At 29.6% G+C, this 25,748-nt stretch overlaps 1 protein-coding gene across 2 annotated transcripts in view; it reads right to left on the reverse strand.

Moving 5' to 3' along the window:
* The window catches only part of LOC106639399 (Golgi to ER traffic protein 4 homolog), a 346,839-nt gene that overhangs the window by 244,706 nt on the left and 76,385 nt on the right, over nucleotides 1-25,748 (reverse strand). For both annotated transcript variants that reach the window (XM_089595048.1, XM_089595047.1), the window contains exon 2: nucleotides 2,654-2,732. In XM_089595048.1, coding sequence (XP_089451174.1) covers nucleotides 2,654-2,732 — 79 coding nt within the window. The remainder of the gene's footprint in view (nucleotides 1-2,653; nucleotides 2,733-25,748) is intronic.

Below are 25,748 nucleotides of genomic sequence, written 5' to 3' on the forward strand. Positions count from 1 at the left end.
AAAATACATTTTATATTATTTGCAAACGAAAAAATAATATTCTCTTTATAGATGGTCCTGCAGGGTCAGAAAAAACTTATTTATATAAAACATAACTTTATTTTTTTATTTTTAAAAATAGTAAAATTATGTCAATGGCATGGACTGGCATAGCTTCAATTTTGCTTCTAAAGGGGATGACCAGTCATAGAACTTTTGGACTTCCTTTAGATCTTAATACTATAGAGAAGGCATTTTCAGAATTCGAGTCAGATAAAAAAAATTAATAGAAGTTGATTTAATTATTTGGGATGAGGCTGTAATGATTTCAAAAAGAGCATTGGAAATAGTGGACAGAACAATAAGAGATTTATGTAATACTGAAAAATGTTTTGGAAGTAAATTAATTATTTTAGGAGAAGATTTACGTCAGATTCTCCCAGTGATAAAAAAGGGTAATAGAAAAATTATACTTAAACCAATTATTAAATTTTTATTTTTATAGAACTCATTTCAAATATTAAAACTAGAAATCAATATTCGTTTCAACAATCAAGGATTTTTAAAATTATTATGAAAAATTGGGAAAGGGGAAATAAAAACTTTTAACATTCCTAAAAATTGGATCTCAAATGATGAATGTTCTCAAATATTTTCTGATATCTACAATTGTTCGACGAATACTGTTATACGTACATCGCATAACGAGAACACCTTATATTTAAATGATGAAATTCTTAAATAATAATGAAAAATAAATATAAAAATTGGTATAAATTTAAGTATATTAGATGGACTCTGTAATGGAACTCACTTACGAACGACAAAATTATTACAGTATAATATAGAAGGAGAATTAATAACTGGAGAAAAAATTTGAAATAGAGTCTTTATTCCAAGAATAACTTTAGACACATGAAACTTCTCAAAATTACTGTTTATTTTAGATCGTAGACAATTTCCAATCATTGTGGCATTTGCTATGATAATAAACAAATCTCAAGGTCAAAGTTTCGATAATGTAGGTTTGTATTCTAAAAAACCTTTATTTTCTCATGGCCAATTATATGTGGCTTCATGAAGATGCAAAGATAAAAATAATTCATTTATTAAAGTAGAAAGGCAAAAAAATACAGAAGTAGAAAATGTTGTTTGGAAAGAGATTTTTACATAATTTATTGACTTTACTTGATGATTTTCATAGATAAATCTGCAATATTTATGGTAATAAATTGAAAGTCACTCATTAGTGTTTCATCATTTAACAAGTATACGTGACAGGATGTATAAAAAATGGTGTGGGGGTCTGTGGAGGGACAGGCGAAATTGTGTGGGGGGGCTGTGGAGGGTCTGTGGGGGATCTAAAGAAAAAGTTAAAGAATGTCAAATTAGCGATGAAAACGTTTGAATTGCAGCTTATTTGTAGGGGAGCTGTGGGGAGACTGTGGAGGGTCTGTGGGGGGATATGTGGAATGCCCCACACAAATAAATATATAATACAGGGAGATATATAGATATATAGATGTGTGTGTTTTCTGGCTTCTGACTAAGTTGAAATTCAGAGCGCGATTTTTAACGCAGCAACTAACTGTTTTGCTGAAGTATAACTATTTAATTGACTACGACACGCGGTTGGTTGCCACTATCGAGCACAGCTGCTCAGAGCCTGAGCGCGCTCTAGCTGTCGTTTTGGTTCTGGCCGTTGCTGTTCCTCTGGCTTTCTCTCCGATTAGGCACCGAAAAAATGCATGGATATTTTAGTACACAAAGATAATTAGATGAATAAGTAACAATACTTCGAAGATGAGGGACGAGTGGATGAACTGTACAAGCTTTCGATCGCGTGCGCTTGTACACGCATCTTCTGGCGCCCTCCTCACACACTTCCAACTATTTTGTAACACATCGTTTGACAATATAAGAATTGAAGTTTGAAATTAACTGGGGGTATGTAGAAAGTTGTAGAAGACTGAGAGGAGTGGTGCGAGTCTGAACGAAATTTTAACTAATCTAAAATAAAGGAGAAAATGACGCAATTTTACTTTATTCTGTTAGATGTAGAGAGAGTCAACGGGAGTCTGGAGAGGGGGGGGTTGTAGGGGCTGTGAAATGTTTGTGTAAAATGCTATACACAATATATAATATAATGTTGTATGTATATGTGTATATATATATATATAAGGGGATATATATATACTCTGATAAAGCTGTAGTCGAGTCAGGGCATATTTTTTTCTAGTTCTGTTCATTTGTGTTCGACAATGATTAAAAAAAAATTATCGTTTTTACAAACAATTTAAAATCGTTAATGCACAGTCAAGTCCGTAGAAAATTTTTATTTTAAATAATTTTTAGAACATTCTTGTTACTGGAAGTTTGATTCTACGTTAGAATTTTTGCGGAAAAAACACAACATCAAAAAAGTTTTAATAAGTAGTGTAACAAAAATCAGAGTTGGAGGAATCGTCATAGCTTGATTTGTTGATTATTCTATTAGTACCATAAGGTTAAGTGTAATTTAGTGATAAATACTGAAGATAAGTGTAGTAGGTACGATATTACCTAGGAGCTCCCTCTAGCTTTTTGTCTATCATTTACCAAAGCTTATTCAGTAAATTAGCTATTTATTTTATTAACAAGCGAAGCGGTAAAAATATAAGTATTTAAGACTTACTTGTTCTCGCTGCAAAAAAAGGAGAGAACCATTATATAGTAAATGCACTAAATCCAAATATCGTTTTTGTCCAAGATACCTATAACAACAGTAAAAGGTTTTAGTTTTCATTGACTGTTACTGTATATTCTTAATATTTTAAATTTTTGTTATGTAACTTAATCGTAAAGTCGAATACTTCAAAATTTCATGTAATATAGATCTTAGTTTTTATAAGCCGAAAGCGGTAAAATAAGGCTTAAGACGGATTATTGATTTTTTATACATCATTCTTATTGTTAATATCATTGGTTTTTAGGACCTAAACTCTGATCTAGTACAGTAAAAATCATGTTTGCTGAAACTGAATGCGGTTCTTTTGCAGTTGAATAGCAATTGTAAATCGTTTACGGACAACGTGCAATTAACTATTGTGACTCAAGGGTGCTTCTAAATGACGATTTGAGGTTTTTCATTCCAGTAAAGCTTTATAGTCTTTATTATATTAAACAGCTGACTTATAAATCATGATTTTATCTTTAACTCTAACTGTGAGTAAACTAAAACTCTCTTACTCCTTATCATTACCTCTATTAGTTCCTCTTCCATCTTCTCTACTATTAGTATTAAGGTAGGAGTGAAGCAATAGATGATTCAGAACTTATTATAATCAGCAGTTAATGCACCCATGAATTTTATACATATGAATCAATGATTCAAACTAAGATCGTGTAGATATAATATGTTTATTGTTTTCTTTTGGATGTATAAAAAAAGGTTGAAAAAATTAGTAGCCCCTACTTATCAGTTTTTCTATTTTTTGCACCTCTTAAAACTCTTAATTTGTAATTGCTCAACTTTTTATTTCTTAACATTTATCTTATTATTTAATAATGTTGACAATTAATTAATGAGCGCCGTTATCTAGAAATGAAATCGAGAAAAGATGCGTAGAATTATGTTAGTCCAACATAATATGCAAATGAATCTTACTTGAGTTACAGTAAATTCGGTTGATGATAAAAAATAAAAGCAGCATTGAAAAATCTACTAATGATTAATTTTATGAAAGCTATTAACTATACGCATCATTTAGAATTTCTTGTTTAGAACTTGAACTTAAAAGCTAAGTTATTATAATTTCTATCGGTAGTATAGACTAAAAGTTAACTTTTCATGTAATAATCTGTTTAAGGTTTTTTAAAAATTGAACTGATGCGTAATAATACATGGCTTGGACATTTCTTTTGAAGACCACCCGTAATAATCATAAGTTAATAAAATAAAAAGGAGTATATGAGCTATGTATCACAGTAATACTCTTTTATGGAAAGTGAATACTTGCAATAGGCAAATATTTTCCAAGGGAATCAAATTGAGCTCAGTAAAAAAGCCAGGGATTCTGAGGACCAGTAATATATAAATATAAAAGGACTCATTTAATTTCTATTTAATTTATTGCGATAGGATTCATTTTATGCCTTCATAGCACCTTTACTGCGCAAGAACTAATTAGCTAAATTAAGTTTACAAGGTACAATAAACATTAAATAGCCTCTCAGTACTAAACATACGACTTGAGATTTTTTTCATTTTTTCACACAACTAGACCCCTTTCATTTTTAATGTTGTTTTATTGCTCATTGACTCATTACAATGAGGGATTATTAAAGATGGCTGATGCTTAATCTAAATTTTGCAACAATTTTGCATATGCGGTCATATTGTGACAATAAAATCATGTAAGCAAGTTTCTTTTTATCATCGTGGGAAGAAAAATTTCTATTTTTTACAGGTCTCCCATTTTAAACTAATTTTAAAGTTCTGACTAAGCTTTTAGCTATCATTGCGTGCTGTATCATTTCATCCATGCATAGTAATGAAATTAGAAGTCGATCTTATCCTCTCAAAGTTAATGGACATAGTACACAGATAACAGGTTTCGATCCTTAAATTCTCAAGGGCTTTGATGACAACGACGAAGTCGACAATGACGGTAATAATGATCACGATAGCGATAATAATAATAATAATTATAATGATGACAACGACAACGACGACGACTTTTGTTTCAAGAACTCTATTTCTAAATAGTTTTTTTTAATTATCTTGAATTAAAAGAATCACATGACTTATAATTTAAGATTTAAAATAAAGTGGTAATATAAAATCACATAATTTATATTGTAAGATAAAACATTAGTGGGTTGGACCGGGAAGCGCACATGTGGCAAAGCCCTACTAGTATGTGTATACACACACTAGTTGGGCTCCAGCCCCCTTTGCGGTACGCGCCAACCCCCACTACTCCAACTTAAACGAAAAGTCATTTTATTTAGTACATGAAATAAATACACAAGTAAAATTGGAATTTAGTATCTTTTCAACTGACGTTTTAAGTTTACTGACCTTAAAAAACGTGTAACTGAAGTGAATTCTTTATTTTATCTCACCAACCCTACCACGCTAAACCACACTACCAAAGCACATATGCGAAGAAATACAATTTTTTAATGTTTATCTTTATCATACATCTGATTCTTCATAGAAAAAAGAAAAAACGAAAAAAATTAACTTCCTTAAAAAACCGACCAGCAACCTTCTACACTCAATCTGATTACCTTATCTACTCTACTACGAGTGACCCCTATTTTGGATTAATCTCTTTCTCCTTGTTTGAGAGTGGTTCGTAACTTCTCCAATTTCGATATTTATTTTCTGTTAATTAATCAATTAGTCGGTTATACATTATTTTAAGTGATGAATTATGCACTTAAATAACTTTTAATATTTATATAATAAAATAGTTCTTTCTAAAATTTAGAAATAAATGTTTTTTATGTTACTTGATTCTTTGGCGTATAAGTGTTATAAATAAATCATGTATAAACAATTGACAGTAACACCAAATTCAGTTTCTTACTTTTTTAATTTCGATACTGTAACTCTTTAAACAATAAAAGACCATGATAAAATCGGTAAATTAAAATATTTTATTAATAATTTTTTCAACAAAATGTATAGTCCATACAACCAAATTTGAGAAGCGTGGTCTACCTCATAAACATGTTTCAATAACTTTACGTCCTATTAAAAAAATATTATGCCTGAACAAATCGGTTGACTCATTTCTGCTGAGATCTCTTCAGGCACAGTGGAGCTTACAAAATTAGTCATTAAACACATGATTTAAGATCCTTTTACAAAACAAAGTCTTTGTTTGGTTTATTTTTATCAGAAGTACACAAAAATCTGTCCGAAACCTTTTACAAGCGTACTACATTTCAAAATACGTTTTATACAAACGGTTACCAACAACATAGGAAAACAAATAACTGACAAAGACGATGATAATTAACTAGATGACATTTTTTAAAAACTAATGGCTGTTGTTTCCATATCAATTAAGACAATTTTTTGATTGGTTTTTAATTCCAGAAAACATTCAAGACCATAAAATATGAAATGAATAGCAAGAATTTTTATCGAAGGATTTTTCTGACAATACAAATAATTTCGCCCTTTTACATATTAACCAAATTTTAGAATCTGAAGATAAATTAAGTAAACGTTTCAATTTACTTACACCAAAAAAATGTTCTGGATAAAGAAATATGTTTGACTAAAAGAATGATGAACCCAATGTATTTAAGTTTGAGTAATAGCAAAAAAAAAAATTTTAATATCATTTGCAAACGAAAAATATTTTTTTATAGATGGTCCAGGAGGGTCTAGAAAAATTTACTTACATAAACCGTTAATTTGTTATTTTATTTCTCAAAATAACACAGTTCTGTCAATGGCATGGACTGGCATAGTATACATTTTGCTTTTAAAAAGAGTGACAAGTCATAGAACTTTTATAACTTCTTTAGATCTAAATACTATAAGGAATGTCTTCTTAGAATTAGAGTAAGATAATAAAAAATTGAGAGAAGTCAATACAATTATTCGGAATGAGATTTAAATAATACCAAAAAAATTATTGAAAATAGTTGACAGAACATTAAGAGACTAATATGATACTGAAAAATCTTTTGAAAATAAATTAATTATTTTAGGAGGTGATTTTCGTCAAATTATCTCAGTGATAAGAAGCAGTAACAGAAGAATTATAATTGAACAAACTATTAAATCTACTTTTTTACTGAAACTCATTTAAAATTAAAAAAAAAAACATTAATATTTGTTTGATCGATAAAAAATTTCCAAAATTAGTAATGGTAATCTGGGAAGGAAGAATAAAAACTTTTAATACTCCTGAAAATTGGATATCAAGTCAAGTATGTTTTCAAATATTTTCCGATACCTATAATTGTTCAACGAATTGTGTTATTAACAGCGCATAACGAATACACCTGTTATATAAATAATAAAATTCTTAAAAAATTAGCTGGAGAAATTCAAACTTTCTATAGTGTAGACAATGCATCTTAAGAATTAACTAACAAATCGGTTGGTAATATTCATGTACATTTTCCGGTGGAAATGTTAAAAAATGTTCGTGAAGAATTACCACCTGATGAACTAGGCCTAGAAATTGGTACAATAGTGATGTCATTTTGAAACTTAAATCAGATGGACCGTATAATAAAACACGATTAAGAATAGTATTGTATAAAAGAAAAAATAAGAATTATAAAAAAAATTGGAAATAGAATCTTTATTCCAAAAATAGCTTTGAACACAGGGAACTTCTCAACCTTACCTTTTTTTGCATCGTCAGAAGTTTTTAATCGTTGTAGCATTTGCTATGACATGTCAAGGTAAAAGTTTTAATAATGTAGGTTAATATTTGTAAAAACCTTTATTTTCACATGGTTAACTATACATGGCTTTATTAAAATGCAAAAATAAAAATAATTTATTCAAGTAGAAAGAAAAAAAAACAGAAATAGAAAATACTATTTGGAAAGAAATTCTTACAAATTAAAAAAAACTTGATAAATCTCAGAGGTTAATCAACAAAATTTATGGCAGTAAATTAAATTTCAATCAGTTTATAACGATTTCGTTATTTATAAATAATACGTAGCACAATGATACTTCTTCGTTACAAAAATTTAATCTTGAATTTTTCAAAATAAGATGATTCTACTTTTTTTCACTCTGTCTCTATGTGGTTGTGATAAAGCTTGATTTATTAGGTTTTTACTTAACCTATTTAAATAAGGCAACACTTCCACGGATAATATTACTGTATTATTATTGAACGTTTTTATCGGTATATGTAATTGTATCATGTTTTATAAATACTTGTAATAAGAAATGAGTATAACGTTGTTTTATAATAATAGCAACACAAATGTAAAAACAAAAAATAGTCCAATGCATAGAAAACTTTCAACCTATTAATGAATGAAAATTATTTTATAATTATTGAATAACGATTTTCAATAGTATGTATTATTATTACTTTTTATCACTTATTTTTTACTTTATCAATATGTATAAAGTCCATCTATTTGCCTCTTTGGCGGTGTAGAAAAGAAGATGAAAAGTAGCTTTTAACTTGATTACAAATTAATGATACTATGCATAGAGTGGGGCTCAGGAGATTGTGGAGGGTTGTGGAGAGTATGGGCAGGGGGGTTTTGAAGGGTTTTAGCAAAAAATTTTGAAATGTTAAAAAAGGTCAAATTTTAGCTCATATGTGGAAAGTTGTGAGGGGTTTATGTGGAATGCTTCAAATAAATAATTATAAAATAGAGATATATAAACATCACTAATTAGAATTAATAAGAGAGATATAATTGGTGAGGGTGGACGGCTTAAAAAATTTCTGGTGTTGTAAAGGAGCATAGGGGTAGTGAGGCTGCAGACTTATATAAATGTAGTGAAAAACAAAAGTATTTTACGTTATTTTTTTGGAGGGCCTTGCGAACTAAGGTGGGGGGAAAGAAGGTTGTTTTGGGACCTGGCTCACAAAAATCACGTGTATTTTCCGATATTACATAGTTATCTTGGTGGGTCTATCCAACACCCCCCCCCCCGAGCAAAGTTGTTTGCCCCTTCTTCTCTTCTTTAAAAAATAAGGAAAATTCTTTAATTTTCCTCCTTTTTTATAGACTACACTTATTCTTCAGCCAGACCAAGCCCCCCATCAATTTTTAGGAACACCCCGACAGTTCTGTCGTACAGAATGCGTAATAAACAAAAAAATTTTACTACTTCGCTCCCTGCACCTTATATTATGTACTTTAAAATTTTTATATGAAGAACGAAATAATAGGTCTTGAATCGCTTTTACGTCTAAGATTATTTTTATTAGCTGTACCACAATATAAATTTCATCTAGTTTTCCAAGTCACTGTTAAAGCAAATAGATTTATTTTATACTCACGAACATATAAAAAATTAATACATTATTTTTATTATTATTGTTTCAATCAATCATTCAAAGACTTTTCTCTATGATTTTCATAAGTATGAAAATGAGGTACGTTGACTTTTTTCATGGTATTATGTTTACTTTGATGTTAAATTATTAGATGAATAAACGTTATTACATGGCATGTGAGATTATACTTAAAAATCTCAACCTAATGTTACAAAAAAATAATTAGAACCGTAGTAGCCATCGCCAGTAGCCCTACGAATCCACAAAGTAGCGAGTATTCCTACTCTCAATTAAAAACAAAAAATTATTAGTACTGTATTATTATAAATACTATCATAAACAATTAAAACCATTCTATTATTCTCAAAAGTAACACTTTATTTTTCACCCTATACGTATTGACATGAAATTGTTTAAAATATAAATATTTGGTCGATGATCTTTAAATTTCAAGGACTAATTTATGGGAAAAAATACGTAACAAACATAAAAATTAATGTAACCTTTTTTCCGTACGTATAAAAATACATCAAATAAAAATCAGTATAATTTGGAAAATACATGTAAAATATTTTTGTAAAATATTGATTAAACAAAATTTTTAACATACATATAATTTAAAAAAAATTTTCTTAACAAACTCAATGATTAAAAAATAACGATTTACGATGCCATGTTGTAATATTTGACAATGTAACATTTAAAAAAAAAAATTTTTCAACGAAACTGAAATACTAAAAAATTGTATTGCATCGTGTTATTTAATAATATTTAGTAGTGTCATATTTATTTATTTTTAATTTGTTATTAAGTGAATTTTTTATTTCGACTGAAAAGATATAAGTGCACAAAAAAATATAGCCTTATTTATAAGTTTTTCAAATTTAAAATTTCCTTTATGAATGATATTTGAATTTATATGCAAATTTCATTTTTAGTTCAACATCTTTAATAGTAATTTATTTGTCATGTAAAATTTGAGCCCAACCAATTTTCATTTCCGAATCGTTTTTATGTTGAATTCGTATAAAAATTCTAATTTTATTTTTGCATCTTGACATTGTAACATACAATTGTTCGTGTGAAGATTAAAATTTTTTCAAGCATAAACCTATGCTGTCGAAATATTAAGCTTCACACTTATCAATTGTAATAGCAAATGCTAAAACTAGGGGAATTGTTTTCTGTGCAAAATAAATGATATTGAAGATGTATTTCTGAAATTTAACGTTATTTTTGGTATAAAAACTCTACTACCAATTTTATCTTGAGTTATTATTTCTGCTTCAGTATTATACTTTAATAATTAGGTGATTTTGAACCTTGTATTGTTACGTAAGCCGTCAGCTATTTTAAAATCTTTGATTAACATAACTACTGCTTCAACTTTCAAAATTAAAATCATGGGATGTTGGGCCTCCACGAATACAATTTAACATCTTAATGGGAAACGTCATAGAAATATTACCGTTTGATTTACCAACATATTTTTATGTTGCGTAATGTATACTGAAATATGTTTTTGTATATTGCTTTATTTGACTTAGAATTATTTTATTTGATAAAAAAGTATATTTATTATGAGACATCAGTATATAAAATAACACTGTGTATAAAATAATAATTATTACCAATAAAAATTTTTACACAAACATTTTTTGTTTTCCATTTAACAGGGATGTTTAATGTCGTTAATTATTGTTGTATTTAAACCTTTTCTGATCTCGTGACCTAAGGGTGCGAGGATCACGAAATGAGCGGAAATGTTTTTTAATGCTCGAAATTTAAATAAACATTCATCATTTTCTCGCTGGATTATCGTGCTCCAGTTCCGAGAAATCTCTTGTTGTTTGCACGGAAGTGACAGGAAATTAAAAGCCAGACTCGACTTTTAATAATAGAAAGACTGTATTTAACGAAAAACTATACAAGGATATTAGACCAAGAGCTCGTTACGAGGAACCACGACTCTCAGAATGTAATGTAAAGGGACTAAGCTCGAGACGACGACGAAGCGAGTCGTTCGAGTTGGCCTTGGATGAGGTATCGTAAACAAGTTTACTGTAAAAGGATCCAGCTCGAGACGACAACGAAGCTAGTCGTTCGAGTTGGCCTTATGTGATAACGCCAACAAATTAACTATGAAAGGGTTCAGCTCGAGACAACGACGAATCTAGTCGTTCGAGTTGGCCTCAAAGAATCAGGCTCATTAAATTAACTCTTTTGTTTGTCAATAAAATCACCTCTACTTGAAGAGGACAATGGACGTTTGCTATAACTTACAGACGACGATTTAGCGGCGTTGAGGAGGCTGCCCTGATCATGACACAATGCGTTACATGCTTAGCCAAAAAAGTGTTGTAGCGACTTTAAATATCAGAATCGACTTCGCGGGAGCGATCCGATACTTCAAAAGTCCACGAGCAAGAAGTTAGGAGCTCAGCCAAACGCGCTAGCTCACCAGCAAAGAGAGTCGGCACTTGAAGCCGGAAAGGGAGCACCCACACTTGCCGGAGTTAATGTTTCGAATTATTCGAGTTAACGATCAAGGGTGTGTGCCATCACTACACCAGACTCCTATTTCCCTATACGCCGACGTAAAAGGGCGCGTTATGCCGATCACGACAGCCTTCTCTTACAATATTCACTCTTGAGTAAACAGTCATGATTTTTTCTTATCTAATTTTCAATAATAATTTTTAAATATATCTGATCATTCGATCAAATATAAACACTTTATTTCAGTATTTAAAAACAAGACCAAAGAAACGACGATTTTATAGTTTACATAATAATCATTATTACAACTATTATTATTATTACTTCTATTACAATTTTTCATGACCAGTAGAATGTGACGAAAATCTCCTTCTAAGATTATTTTGTTTTTAAAATTCATTTCTGAGTTGCATGGATCTCTTTAAGTTCTATCTATTATTTCTTAATATTTTTTGTGGAAGGAACCATGGAAAATAGCATTATATATGTAGTACAACAGATTTGACCTTCGACAAGATGGTCAAAATATGTACTATTGGATTGAAAAACTGTCTATAAACAGAAAAAGATGCAAGTTTCTTCTTCGTTGTAAATTTCATGATGTACTGCCCCAACATATTGAACATGGTTTTAAAACGTTAGATAATTTATATTCACACAGTAAGTTTTTCAGCAATAGGATTCAAAAATTATCAAAAAACATGAAACTAACATTTTTAAAATGCGAAATAACCGATATAAATATTTATTACAAACAAATTAGTCGAAACTTATAAAAACTTGAAAGAAGTATTATTTCCAAGAATGGCATATCGGTACACAATGCAATTGGAAATTATTTTCTTATCAAAGCAAAACTGGTTGGTGAATAATTTTGAAAAAGATTTACAACCAAAATTTGCTCATATCTATTATAAGAAATATGGAATCCATTTTAAGCCAACAGAAAGTAACATTGTAAATTTAAATGAATTTTTAAAACCTAAGAACTTAGCTTGTACTGAAAATAAAAATGTTGCTGATATAAAACAAAAATGGATTAATAACCTTACTACTTAACAATTGCCAGATAGTGTTCCTTCTATTTTAAATTTAGGTAGAAATTTTAATTTTACTTGTAACAATAACAGGAACACAAAAAATTTTATTAGCTTGCAATATTTCAAAAGTTTAAATAAGCAATATAACTGAATAAAAAAGACAGCAATACTTTCAAAGATCAGATTTTAAACTGTGTCAATAATAATATAAATGATAATTTTGAAAGTATCAGTATAAATGATAGATTGATTTGCCAAGAATTAAGAAAGTTTAAAGAGTTTTTAAAGAATAATAACAAAATTATTATTAGTAAAGCTGACAAAAGAGGTGCATTTGTAATTTTAGAAAAATCTGATTACATAAAATAAGTTACACAGAGTTTGAAAGACACAAAACTATATGAAATTCGCAAAAAGGACCCTTTAAAACAATTACAAGATAAAACAGATCGCATGTCACGTAAATTAAATCATTATGACTTGAATGGCACAGGAAAAAAACTTTTCCAAATCACCAAAAATAAGACACAGTTGTCTAGATATAATGGATTGGTCAAAGTACACAAAAAGGACTACCCAGTAAGAATTATCATCTCTGCTTTCAATTGTCCTACTTACCAGCTTTCTAAATGGCTTGGTAGTTTTTTAATGAAATATATCCCTAAATCTGACTATGTTGTAAAAAATAGTTAACAAATAAAAGAAAAATTAGTTTTTTTTCAAAGTCCGTGAAGATTATATTATAGTAAGTTTTGATGTGGTGGCTCTGTTGAATAAAAATCGATACAGAAAATACTTAGAGACCATCGCTCATATGATACTATAGCTAGTAATAGTTTACCGCAGAAGTTATCTTTATAGTAACTTGATGTTAAGAAAATAACCATACCACCGATACAATTAACATAATATAGAACTTTATGTTGGAAAAAATTTAAGCAACAGGAACTGATTTTCATAAATTAATCTTTTTTTAATTATTAGATGGTGTTAGGGTTCAATAAGCCAGGTTCTTATACTGCTACTACAACTTTTTATTTTGCCCTTAAATGCTTGTGCCATAAGCAACCATATATATATATACGCACACATATATACATAATTGTCTCTGACAGAGATTAGTAGTTTTAAGTACTTAATTAGGTCTATGACTACGTTTTAATTTTAGACAACAAAAATGATAATAAAACAAACATTTCGATCAATAAGTCATTAAAATTATTTGGCATTTTGTTAGAAATAAAGGATTCCTTGAATTTTCCCTGTTTAATCTTGAGCTTTAATATTAGAAATCTTGCTTATTTCTAGTGATATACGACTAAACCGTTATGGTTGTAATTTCTGAATATGGTTGTTCATTGTATAATCATCTTGTCTTACAAAAAAATTGGATGAACAATATATTGTGACGTACAGTATCTAAAACCTTTGTAAGTTCGCGCCCAAGACTCACCTCTCACGGCGCATGAGCAGCGGATCACCTTTCGGCGGCGGGCCCGAGCGTTATCAGCTCTCCTGCTCTCCCTCTCTCTGATCAGCCTCTGAACCTAACGCCACGCACGCAACTGCTCTCGCTTTGAGACTCTAATAAACGAACATATACTTTCTTTCACGTGTATTCAATCCCCTTACACCCCAAAACTTCACAATTCCCCCGTAACAATAAACACAAATATGAAACGTATTACCAATTACTCTATACCTAAGTCCTTATTATAAAATTTTTTAAAATTATATGGCACTGATTCAATTACTTTACCGTAATAGGGCGCTTGAACCAATGGAAAAAACTAGACACATCGTGTAAAACTAAAGTCAGTAATCGCCTCACTAATTTCTGCTTCGGATCTGTATTTAATTTAAAATAAAAATTCAAGTTTATACTTACTAATAAAAATTTTTCAATATCGCTACTATATTAATAGATATTAGATCAATCATTATGTACTTTTAAGTATATTGTTATAATGTATTAAGTATTTACTCTATCTTTCTTCTGAGCGGTGACAAAAATTTAATAAAAATAAAAAGTAAGGCTTAAGATTATATTATACAAACAAATCAAAAACAAGATTCCATGCAAACAATAGGAGTGCATTGAAACAGTCAAAAAATTATGTGGAGGGCAATGGTGATGGGGCAGTGGGGGAGGGAGAAGAATAGTGTGGAGGGATCGTGGGGGGTGGCGGGGGGCTTAACATAATATCGAATTTGTTAAAAAAACGAATAAATAAGATAAATTTTGTCTTAATTTGTGGGGTAGGGGTTGTGGAGGGTCATTTATGAAGGAACAGCGTAAGGTTATGTGGAATACACGACTCATTTAACTATATAATACAGGATATATGTAGTGATTTATGAGGGTTATTCTACTTATACTACGCTTATTCCCGTTTAATGGTAATACGTTTCATATTTGTGTATATTGTTACGGGGGAATTGTGAAGTTTTGGGGTGTAAGGGGATTGAATACACGTGAAAGAAAGTATATGTTCGTTTATTAGAGTCTCAAAGCGAGAGCAGTTGCGTGCGTGGCGTTAGGTTCAGAGGCTGATCAGAGAGAGGGAGAGCAGGAGAGCTGATAACGCTCGGGCCCGCCGCCGAAAGGTGATCCGCTGCTCATGCGCCGTGAGAGGTGAGTCTTGGGCGCGAACTTACAAAGGTTTTAGATACTGTACGTCACAATATATTGTTCATCCAATTTTTTTGTAAGACAAGATGATTATACAATGAACAACCATATTCAGAAATTACAACCATAACGGTTTAGTCGTATATCACTAGAAATAAGCAAGATTTCTAATATTAAAGCTCAAGATTAAACAGGGAAAATTCAAGGAATCCTTTATTTCTAACAAAATGCCAAATAATTTTAATGACTTATTGATCGAAATGTTTGTTTTATTATCATTTTTGTTGTCTAAAATTAAAACGTAGTCATAGACCTAATTAAGTACTTAAAACTACTAATCTCTGTCAGAGACAATTATGTATATATGTGTGCGTATATATATATATGGTTGCTTATGGCACAAGCATTTAAGGGCAAAATAAAAAGTTGTAGTAGCAGTATAAGAACCTGGCTTATTGAACCCTAACACCATCTAATAATTAAAAAAAGATTAATTTATGAAAATCAGTTCCTGTTGCTTAAATTTTTTCCAACATAAAGTTCTATATTATGTTAATTGTATCGGTGGTATGGTTATTTTCTTAACATCAAGTTACTATAAAGATAACTTCTGCGGTAAACTATTACTAGCTATAGTATCATATGAGCGATGGTCTCTAAGTATTTTCTGTATCGATTTTTATTCAACAGAGCCACCACATCAAAACTTACTATAATATAATCTTCACGGACTTTGAAAAAAAACTAATTTTTCTTTTATTTGTTAACTATTTTTTACAACATAGTCAGATTTAGGGATATATTTCATTAAAAAACTACCAAGCCATTTAGAAAGCTGGTAAGTAGGACAATTGAAAGCAGAGATGATAATTCTTACTGGGTAGTCCTTTTTGTGTACTTTGACCAATCCATTATATCTAGACAACTGTGTCTTATTTTTGGTGATTTGGAAAAGTTTTTTTCCTGTGCCATTCAAGTCATAATGATTTAATTTACGTGACATGCGATCTGTTTTATCTTGTAATTGTTTTAAAGGGTCCTTTTTGCGAATTTCATATAGTTTTGTGTCTTTCAAACTCTGTGTAACTTATTTTATGTAATCAGATTTTTCTAAAATTACAAATGCACCTCTTTTGTCAGCTTTACTAATAATAATTTTGTTATTATTCTTTAAAAACTCTTTAAACTTTCTTAATTCTTGGCAAATCAATCTATCATTTATACTGATACTTTCAAAATTATCATTTATATTATTATTGACACAGTTTAAAATCTGATCTTTGAAAGTATTGCTGTCTTTTTTATTCAGTTATATTGCTTATTTAAACTTTTGAAATATTGCAAGCTAATAAAATTTTTTGTGTTCCTGTTATTGTTACAAGTAAAATTAAAATTTCTACCTAAATTTAAAATAGAAGGAACACTATCTGGCAATTGTTAAGTAGTAAGGTTATTAATCCATTTTTGTTTTATATCAGCAACATTTTTATTTTCAGTACAAGCTAAGTTCTTAGGTTTTAAAAATTCATTTAAATTTACAATGTTACTTTCTGTTGGCTTAAAATGGATTCCATATTTCTTATAATAGATATGAGCAAATTTTGGTTGTAAATCTTTTTCAAAATTATTCACCAACCAGTTTTGCTTTGATAAGAAAATAATTTCCAATTGCATTGTGTACCGATATGCCATTCTTGGAAATAATACTTCTTTCAAGTTTTTATAAGTTTCGACTAATTTGTTTGTAATAAATATTTATATCGGTTATTTCGCATTTTAAAAATGTTAGTTTCATGTTTTTTGATAATTTTTGAATCCTATTGCTGAAAAACTTACTGTGTGAATATAAATTATCTAACGTTTTAAAACCATGTTCAATATGTTGGGGCAGTACATCATGAAATTTACAACGAAGAAGAAACTTGCATCTTTTTCTGTTTATAGACAGTTTTTTAATCCAATAGTACATATTTTGAACATTTTGTCGAAGGTCAAATCTGTATAGTACTTGTATGTGTCTCAATACTAGCATTATGTTAATGTAAACCGTTCTTGTAAGGATTTCAAGCAATTCATTCGACGTAAATACAAAGACAGCCATCTTCTCATACGTTCTCCCAACAAAATGTACAAGTACATATAACACTAGTATGTGTATATGTGATACAAGAAATTTTTTTTAGACCACTTAAATGACTATGATCCAAATATACAATTCACAGTTGAAATGCCAGTCGATAACACTATTAGTTTCTTAGACATTGAAATAAAAAAGTTACGAGATGGGTCACTGATAACAAATTGGTTGAAGAAGCTCACACATGCGGGCTTATATTTGAATTTTAACTCTCACTCCCCATTATCCCAAAAAAATTAGTATTATTTATGGTCTAGTTGATAAGGCTGTCAAATGTAAAGAAAAAATATTATAAAATTATTTTTAACATGTTTCAATTTAAAAAAGTTAGATCTTAAATTAATATTAATTTAAACCATCCCTTTAACATCTATGGATTATTCCTAAACATTTGTGGTAATCTTTTTTTTTCTGCATTTCAATTGATAATTTTTATATTGACCTTCGTTTTTATAGAAATTTTAAACTATACTTAAACTTTACATTAAAATATTTGTAAAAAAATAATTACATTTAGAAATATTATTTTTAATACTTTTTGTTTATTTACATTTAGAAAGTTTATTTTTGTTTATTTTTTTTTACCTTATCGACGTGATTTTTAAAGTCGTAATAAAAAATAGTATTCTGTTTTAAAAAAAAAATTAATTTACAAAAATTAAAAAAGTTTTCAGACTAACAATCTTATTTTTGGAATCCAACATTTTGAATTATTAATCACAATGAGTGAAGCTGACAGGGATAATATAAGAAGAAAAGCACTTCAAAAGAAGAGTGATATTGGATGGAAATCATCGATGTCTGAAGAGCAATCATTAAAAATAAAACAAATGAAAACTACAAAAAAAAAAAAAAAACAACGTTTTTTTACAAGTGATTGAATTAACTCCTAAGGAAATAGAAAAGATGAAAAAATGAAAAAGTCTGGCTCAACAGAAACAAAAGTATAGAGCTCGTCACAAAGTGTCAGTACCGTTAACACAACGCTTCTCTTCACAACTTATAGCGTCTTCCAATCCATCTCAATTCTTTAAAGCTAGAGAAACTGCTGAAAGACAAGAAAACATGGATGCTTATCGTGGATCATACTTGCTGATTTGTCGAACGATTCTTTACCTTCACTCACATCTACAGAAGAATTTTTAAATTATCTTATGCGTAAAATTATTTTATAATTACAACGTTTGTAATACATTCCTATTTGTATATGATATAATAAAAATAATTAATATACAACTATTAAATAGCACTTTGTAATTAAGAATTATTTCTTTAACAACTGTAACTATGAGAGCGTGATTACATATAGAATAAATTAAATGAAAGAAAGTGATCCACTTAAAAGACTTGTTTTAAATTTATACTACTTAAATCATGAAATTTATAAAAAGTGTACGTAACATTAAACGATTCCCGTAACACCGAGCTCAATAACTTTATTTCTGCCGAGAGTTGCTAGACCCACACCTAGTTTTCTAATGAATCTTAATCTCTCTTAAAGAAAAAAAACTAAGAGCCCGCAACGCTAAAGAATGTCATGTATCTTCTTGAGGTGTTGAATTATCGATTCAAGTGATGAGATCAGGTTACTTTTTAGTATAAAGCAATACATTATTTCATTCCTGAAAATAAAAAAATTTTATCAATAGCTTGAACTGGTGTTGCACTCCTTTCTTGAACAGTCGTCACAGCTTACACTCTAAATCCAAAAGAGTAAGAATGGACGCTAGAAAGATTAACTCCTCGATTTTACTCTTTGCGAAGTAGTAAAAAGCCAAAATCACTCTCTTGAAAAGAGTAAAAAGCCAGAATTACTCTTTTGGAAAGAGCAAACTTAAATTTTCTCTTTCAAAAAGAGTAGAAAGCTAAAATTATTCTTTTGAAAAGAGTAAAAAGCCAGAAATACTGTGTTAAAAAGAGCAAACTTAAATTTCCTCTTTTAAAGAGTAGAAAGCTAAAATTACTTTTTTAAAAAGAGTAAAAAGCCAGAAATACTCTTTTGAAAAGAGTAAAAAGCCAGAATTACTCTTTTCAAAAGAGCAAACTTAAATTCCTTTTTTTCAAAACAGTAATTTTCGAATATTACTTTTTTAAAAGAGTGAAAAGCTAGAATGACTGTTTTCAACAAAGCAAATTTCAATTTCCTCTTTTCAAAAGAGTATAATTTTTGAATGTTACTTTTGTGAAAGAAGTAAAAAGCCCAAACTACTCTTTTTAAAAGAGGAAACTAAAAATTCTTAATTTATTAAAATTTGCACTTTTAAAAAATCAAATACGCTACATTTTTAAACAGCAATAAATACGAATTGCTATGCAAAAGACTTTTTTAAGTGATAGCAGAATCTGCTTGCTCGTGTGTCTATTAGTTCGTAAGTATACTTATATCGATCAAGAACTGAAGCCTGAGGGTGGTCGAAAATCTAAACCAGCCGCCACTACTACCAGAATTGAGAATCTTCATGAGTAGAAATGATCCAAAATATTTTTGTCATGTGTTAATTAAATTAGTGTAATGTAGTCGATTTCATAAACCAGCCGCAACAGAAACCAACGGGTAGAAAATAAAAAGTTCCATAGAAAATTTCTATTTGCGGCAAGATTTAAATTTATCTTTTACTCAAAATTTGATCTTTAAAAAAATGGATCTATGGTCAATTTTCAAGTAGAGGATGAATTTCAATCTTTTCATTTTCTATCTGTTGGTAAAAACTGCGGCCGGCTTATACGATCGAATACATGTCACTACTTTAATTACCACGTAACTCTTCACCAGAATTAAATATGACAAAAATATTTCAGATGTCTACGAATCATCAGGTATCTAGACTCTGGTGAGATTGGCGGCTTTACAAAAGAGTAATTCTGGCTTTTTACTCTTTTCAAAAGAGTTATTTTGGCTTTCAATTTTTTTCAGAAAAAGGAAATTGAAGTTTGCTTTTTGTAAAAGAGTAATTCTGGCTTTTTACTCTTGATGAAAGAGTTATTTTGGCTTTTAACTTTTTTCAAAAGAGGAAATTTAAGTTTGCTCTTTTTAAAAGAGTAATTCTGGCTTTTTACTCTTTTTAAAAGAGTAATTCTGGCTTTTCACTCTTTTCAAAAGAGTAATTGTGGCTTTTTACTACTTTGCAAAGAGTAAAACCAAGGAATCACTGTTTCTAGCGTCCATTTTTACTCTTGGGTTTAGAGTGTATGATTCGAAGTCACCAGAATATTTCTGAACCATCACATATACGGACTTTCAAATGTGACTTATTTAATATCCTTCATATACTTGATAAGAACGATTGGAATTTTGAATGTAGGTTATCACCTAGGCTTTAACTGATTTATGCCTTTTTCTACTCCGTAGTTATTTATTTATTTATTTATTTATTTATACATCATAACTTAATACTCCACTCTTGATTCATGTATCCATAATTAACTTGAACTAATACATGCGACTTGACCATCATATTATTCTATTGGTATTTAATTTGTACGTTTACTTTCGAATTTAAATTTTCCTATTCATTTATTTCTTCTTAATTTCAAATGTTAACTTACCTTTGTAAACTTATTTGTAGTTTGTATACTTTTGCGTTTTATATACTTTGTAAAATTAAAATTTGATACCATACGTGGTTATACAAGGTTTAATAAAGTTTACTCTATACTATATACGTTATTTTAGGTTATAATAGCTGAGTTTCTTTATTTGAATATTAATACCGTAAATGTTGTAAATTATTATTACCGCGGTAATTTGAATTACCTTTCTTACATGTACTTGCATAATTCCTTCGTTTATTATTTAATGACATAAAAGCATTGTTTTATAAACGCACGAGTTTACTGTTTTGTAATTTTCAGACTTGTGCCGAAAGCGTGACATTACTGCCGATAAATATAAAAATCGATACTACCCCAATAGATTTGTGACACTTTACAGATGGATTCAGGATACATACCTCTGGTAGGTGTTTTGTATACTGGTTTTTACGAATTTTATTCCACATGAATATAAAACAATCGGCAACCGAGCAATTCAATCAGTCGTTGATGCCAGCAAAAGAAAGAAAGATGGTATACACGGTAGGCTCGAAGAACTTATATTTCTACGCGTCCATAAATAGTTTTGTGCTACGTGTACTCGTGAAAATGACATCAAAGCTGCAGAAAAATAATTTTCGCCAGAGTTAGCGTTAAAACAGCAAAGACTAAAAGTAGCTTGTCAGTTTGATTTTCAACATGAGTGCTTCATTTGCAGGCTATATATTAAAACCTAACAAAAAAAAATTCGATTTCAATCGATAACAACGATGAAACGAAACAATTTACAAAGAAAGAACTGAAGAGGACACTGCCATGGATCGAGTTCAATACTGACTTCAAAATTCATTTAGAAAATGCTTCTAATATAAAATAAAAACGCATTCAGGATTACAGGAAATGCTTGTCAACTTTTTTTCTGTTTCAACCTATAAATTGTTTTGGTTGTCCAATCGAAGAAAAAATGTTGCTGGTCGCAGGACATGTTATAAGCAATATATTGAATAATCAAACACTTCAAAGTTTAAGAAAAATAAATTTTCACGACAGTTAACGGTGAATTTCTTTGAATTTATAGAATTACAGACTGATTAAAAAAAAAAAAATCAGTGGGCAGTCATGGGACTGCCGACAAAAGTGAAAACTTAAAACTATGAATTATATTTTTACTCAAGTTCTGAAATGAATTAGTAGCTATCCAAATTATTTACTGTTTTTGAAATAAGTAATCTAAAATTATGGCATTTGTATAATTGTGTGGGTCGTGATAATACGTATAATAACATGCATATCTCTTCATTATACGTATTTTAAATAATAAATTATAAAGTTTATTACACAATAATACAGGTATTCCGTAAGCTGAAAATTCTAAAAATTATGCGATTCGTCATAAAAATATTCCTTTTAAACTTTATTACAACAGATACTGAGAAGTGAGAAAAATTCATTAAAAAACTTAGACAACTTACGTCTGATGTAGGCTTTCTATCATTTTTTTAATAAACTTATTTAGAGTCCTCGATATGCAATTTGTAAATAATCGAATTGATTTTCCAGCAGGAACCCAAAATACTTACGTAAAAGACAGTGAGATTTTTATTTTTTTTTTTTTATAAATAATTAAGTTTTCTGAGAAGGCTATCAAATAATTTGTAGAATAAGTGTTAAGGGTAAATGTAGGTATTACTAACAGTGATGTAACTATTGCCACTTCAAGGAAAATAACGAATAGTATTCGTCAATTATTAAATATTATGTCTAAAAAAATATCACATTGAACTAACACAGTTAAGTATGAATAATTTCATCTTCAATTGATTGTAACAGTTAATGGATTGATGCAAGCTTGTTGACATTTTAAAAGTGTAATTTATCGTATAAAATCAGTGGGTTTCAAGTAACTTTTAATAAATACAGCAACGGTAAATCACGTTCAAAATTTGTTGGCATATAAAGCCTGTTGTTTCATAGTGATTTAACAAAATGACTATTGATTACTTAAATTTTGTTTTATTTAAATAACAGTATTACATACAGTCTCAGGGCCTGTGATTATATTACTGTCATCAGCTTTCTTTAGCTTCGACCGTGAAACATAACCTATTATTATATTACGTGAGCGTGACAAAATCGTTATTACGTTTATTTTTGTTGCGTTGTTTTTTTCTACGTATGTATGATATGAGTATCGACTAGAAATATAAAAGAAAAAAAAAATTCTTGCCTACTTAATTTTTTTCGTACATAGATACGTATTACTGCAAAAAAATAAAAAAAAACTTATTCAGATCATGGTGTTATTATGAAAAAGCTATTAGTGCTTGTATTATAATAAAACCTTTTTTAAATAATTCCAAATATCACTCTCACTTTTGCATTCAAAATCCAAATATAAAAAAAAAAATTCATGCTCCTACTGAAAATACAGACATGCAAACAGTTACAATTTTGAGTTCAACTGAATCACAATTCAACTTTCCAAATAAAACATTGTAAAATATAACAAACAGCTCAAGATCATCTTCAGATTCAATTTCTGGATATTTACATGGCCTAATAACAATATCTTTTCCTCGAGTAGCAAAAGACAATAAAAAAAAAACTTTCATCTGTTACATCTGGACCTTAGTGGCAACAAGCGGTTGAAAAAAAACAAACCCAGAAAAGTATTAAGGTAGAGATTGTTTTGTAAAAAAAAAATTTAAGTTGAAAATCAGAAAAACAACAAAAAAGAGCAAGAAGAGAGACAGAAAAGTATTTAAAAAAGTAAAATAAGGATTGAAAAAGAAAAAAATTAAATTAGTGAAGCAACAACTAGTCGTACAATTCGAAGAAAAACATAAGATAACAAAAACTAATGTATTAAAATCCGAAAAAAAAAAAATTTGATTAAACAAATCAGTAATTTGCAGAAGCAACCACACTGTATTACTAATTTATAATTATTTATTTTTGTAAGTAAAAGTTAGATGTTTTAGAAAAAAAAGTCATGTTATAAACATTAAAGAGTTTGAGGTCTTTATGAAACATTATTTTATAATTATTCACTACTTTAATAAATAAACTTATGTTACTAAATGTTTTTTCTCATGTTACAATTATTTAGATGATAGCATATAAGTCTAGATACCATCTTAACGACTCAAATGTCAATAACACATTAAAAAACAATAATCAGAATTTCAAAATTTATGAATGAAATGTTATTGATTTTTCCTTACGTTACACTATTTAATTTATATACATCCAGTTTCACACTTTTAAAAAATCGAGATGACAGTAATTAAAGTTGTGGCAGTAATTGAGTGTCAGTAATTGAAGCTATGACAGTAATTAGGTGTCAGTGATACAAACACAGTGGGAGTAATACCAGCATTTGGCTTTTAATTCAACAAAAAATAAAGTTCATATATTAATATATGCGTATGTTGTAAGCTTTTACGTATGTCCTAAACGAAAAAGTGTCAGTAATACCTACATTTACCCCTAATCACCACTAATAAATTTGTTAAAGGAAGAAGGTCAGGTAATAAAAATTGCAATCAAATATTAAATTATACCTTTATAAGTTAAGATAATTTTAGTATAATGTAAGATATTATTAAGCATAATTTAATTAAAAATTATGAATAGTAGTCTCATCGTGCGGCGTAACAGAGTGCAGCGGGATATGGTAGAATGGGTATGCATACAGCCATACCTCGCCGCACTCTGCCCTGCCACCAAGCTACTCTCTCCTCCTCTACCGCCGGCCAATACAGAGCGGGCTCCCCCTCTCCTCTCGCCTCCTCGCCACAATTTCATTCTCTCGCGCTCACACGCGACTCTCTGCAGGGATTGAATTGCTTTTAAATGAGAGCGATCTGACGCAAAGCCAAGAGTTTTTCCACATCCAAAATCGTCCAACGCGCCTAAAGAAGTTTTCACTTCAAAAACCATTTTGGTGATAAAATCATATCACTTCATAATTTGCTATAAAGATACTCAAAGTAAAACTATGAAATATGATTAGTATTCTCAGAAAGCGCGGGCTGAAGCTCACAAACGTCTTTGGGTTACAGAAATAGCAGCGAATATGGTGTACCAAGACATACGACAGCATCACTACGACAATTTAAACTACTATGAACCTAAATCTTTTTTCGCCGATGTACAATCTAAAGTTCTCCCGTTCTTTTTCTAGTTTCTGGATACTCTGGTGAAATCTCATAAGAAAAAGCTAAAAAAGAGAGCGACGTATGAATTAATTGAATCGCAACACTCGGCCACATAATAATTTCCTTCGTTAGACCACGCACTTTATCATCAAATTTACCCGAACTATCGTCCATGATTCGTAAAAATTTGCGACCAAAAGGCTTATGGACTCTTCACCACACCTAGGACTATATACTGTACATAATAAGACAGTTATTTAAAAAATCGATAACAAACAATCCTAAACAGTATAAAGCTTCTGGTGATTCATTTATACAATTTTTTGAATAACAATGCCGACCAAGATTCAGCAACGATTGACAGACGTGGGACGATTTACGTGATAAGAGAAGGATAGGATGAGAGGTCTTCATAGGTAATGAAACATGAATTGGGAAAATCAGTTATGAATGTGTACTAAAGAAAATCGGTGTACATGCCTCCAAAGTAGCTGAAGAAATCACACTAGAACAATTAGGCTGCGGTCACATGGAGTCTTATGTACTTAAGACTGAAAGACTTCGGCTAGCAAAGTTAGAATTACGTTTGGATTTTAATATCATAAAATAATCCTTTTAACTTAAAAAAAAGTTGTCTATAGATTAAAGCGTGTGAGGTCACAAGTACATTTTAATTAATATCTCATTTATAATATTCAAATATACCACTAAACCGAAGATATCGTGAATTGAAATATTCGCGCCAGTAAGAAATGTAAAAGCGCCTTAATAATCACA

Source organism: Copidosoma floridanum, unplaced genomic scaffold (genome assembly GCF_036245765.1).
Source record: "Copidosoma floridanum isolate Cflo_tuat_1 unplaced genomic scaffold, Cflo_Japanese_pri ptg000024l, whole genome shotgun sequence".
NCBI classification, from domain to species: Eukaryota; Metazoa; Arthropoda; class Insecta; order Hymenoptera; family Encyrtidae; genus Copidosoma; species Copidosoma floridanum.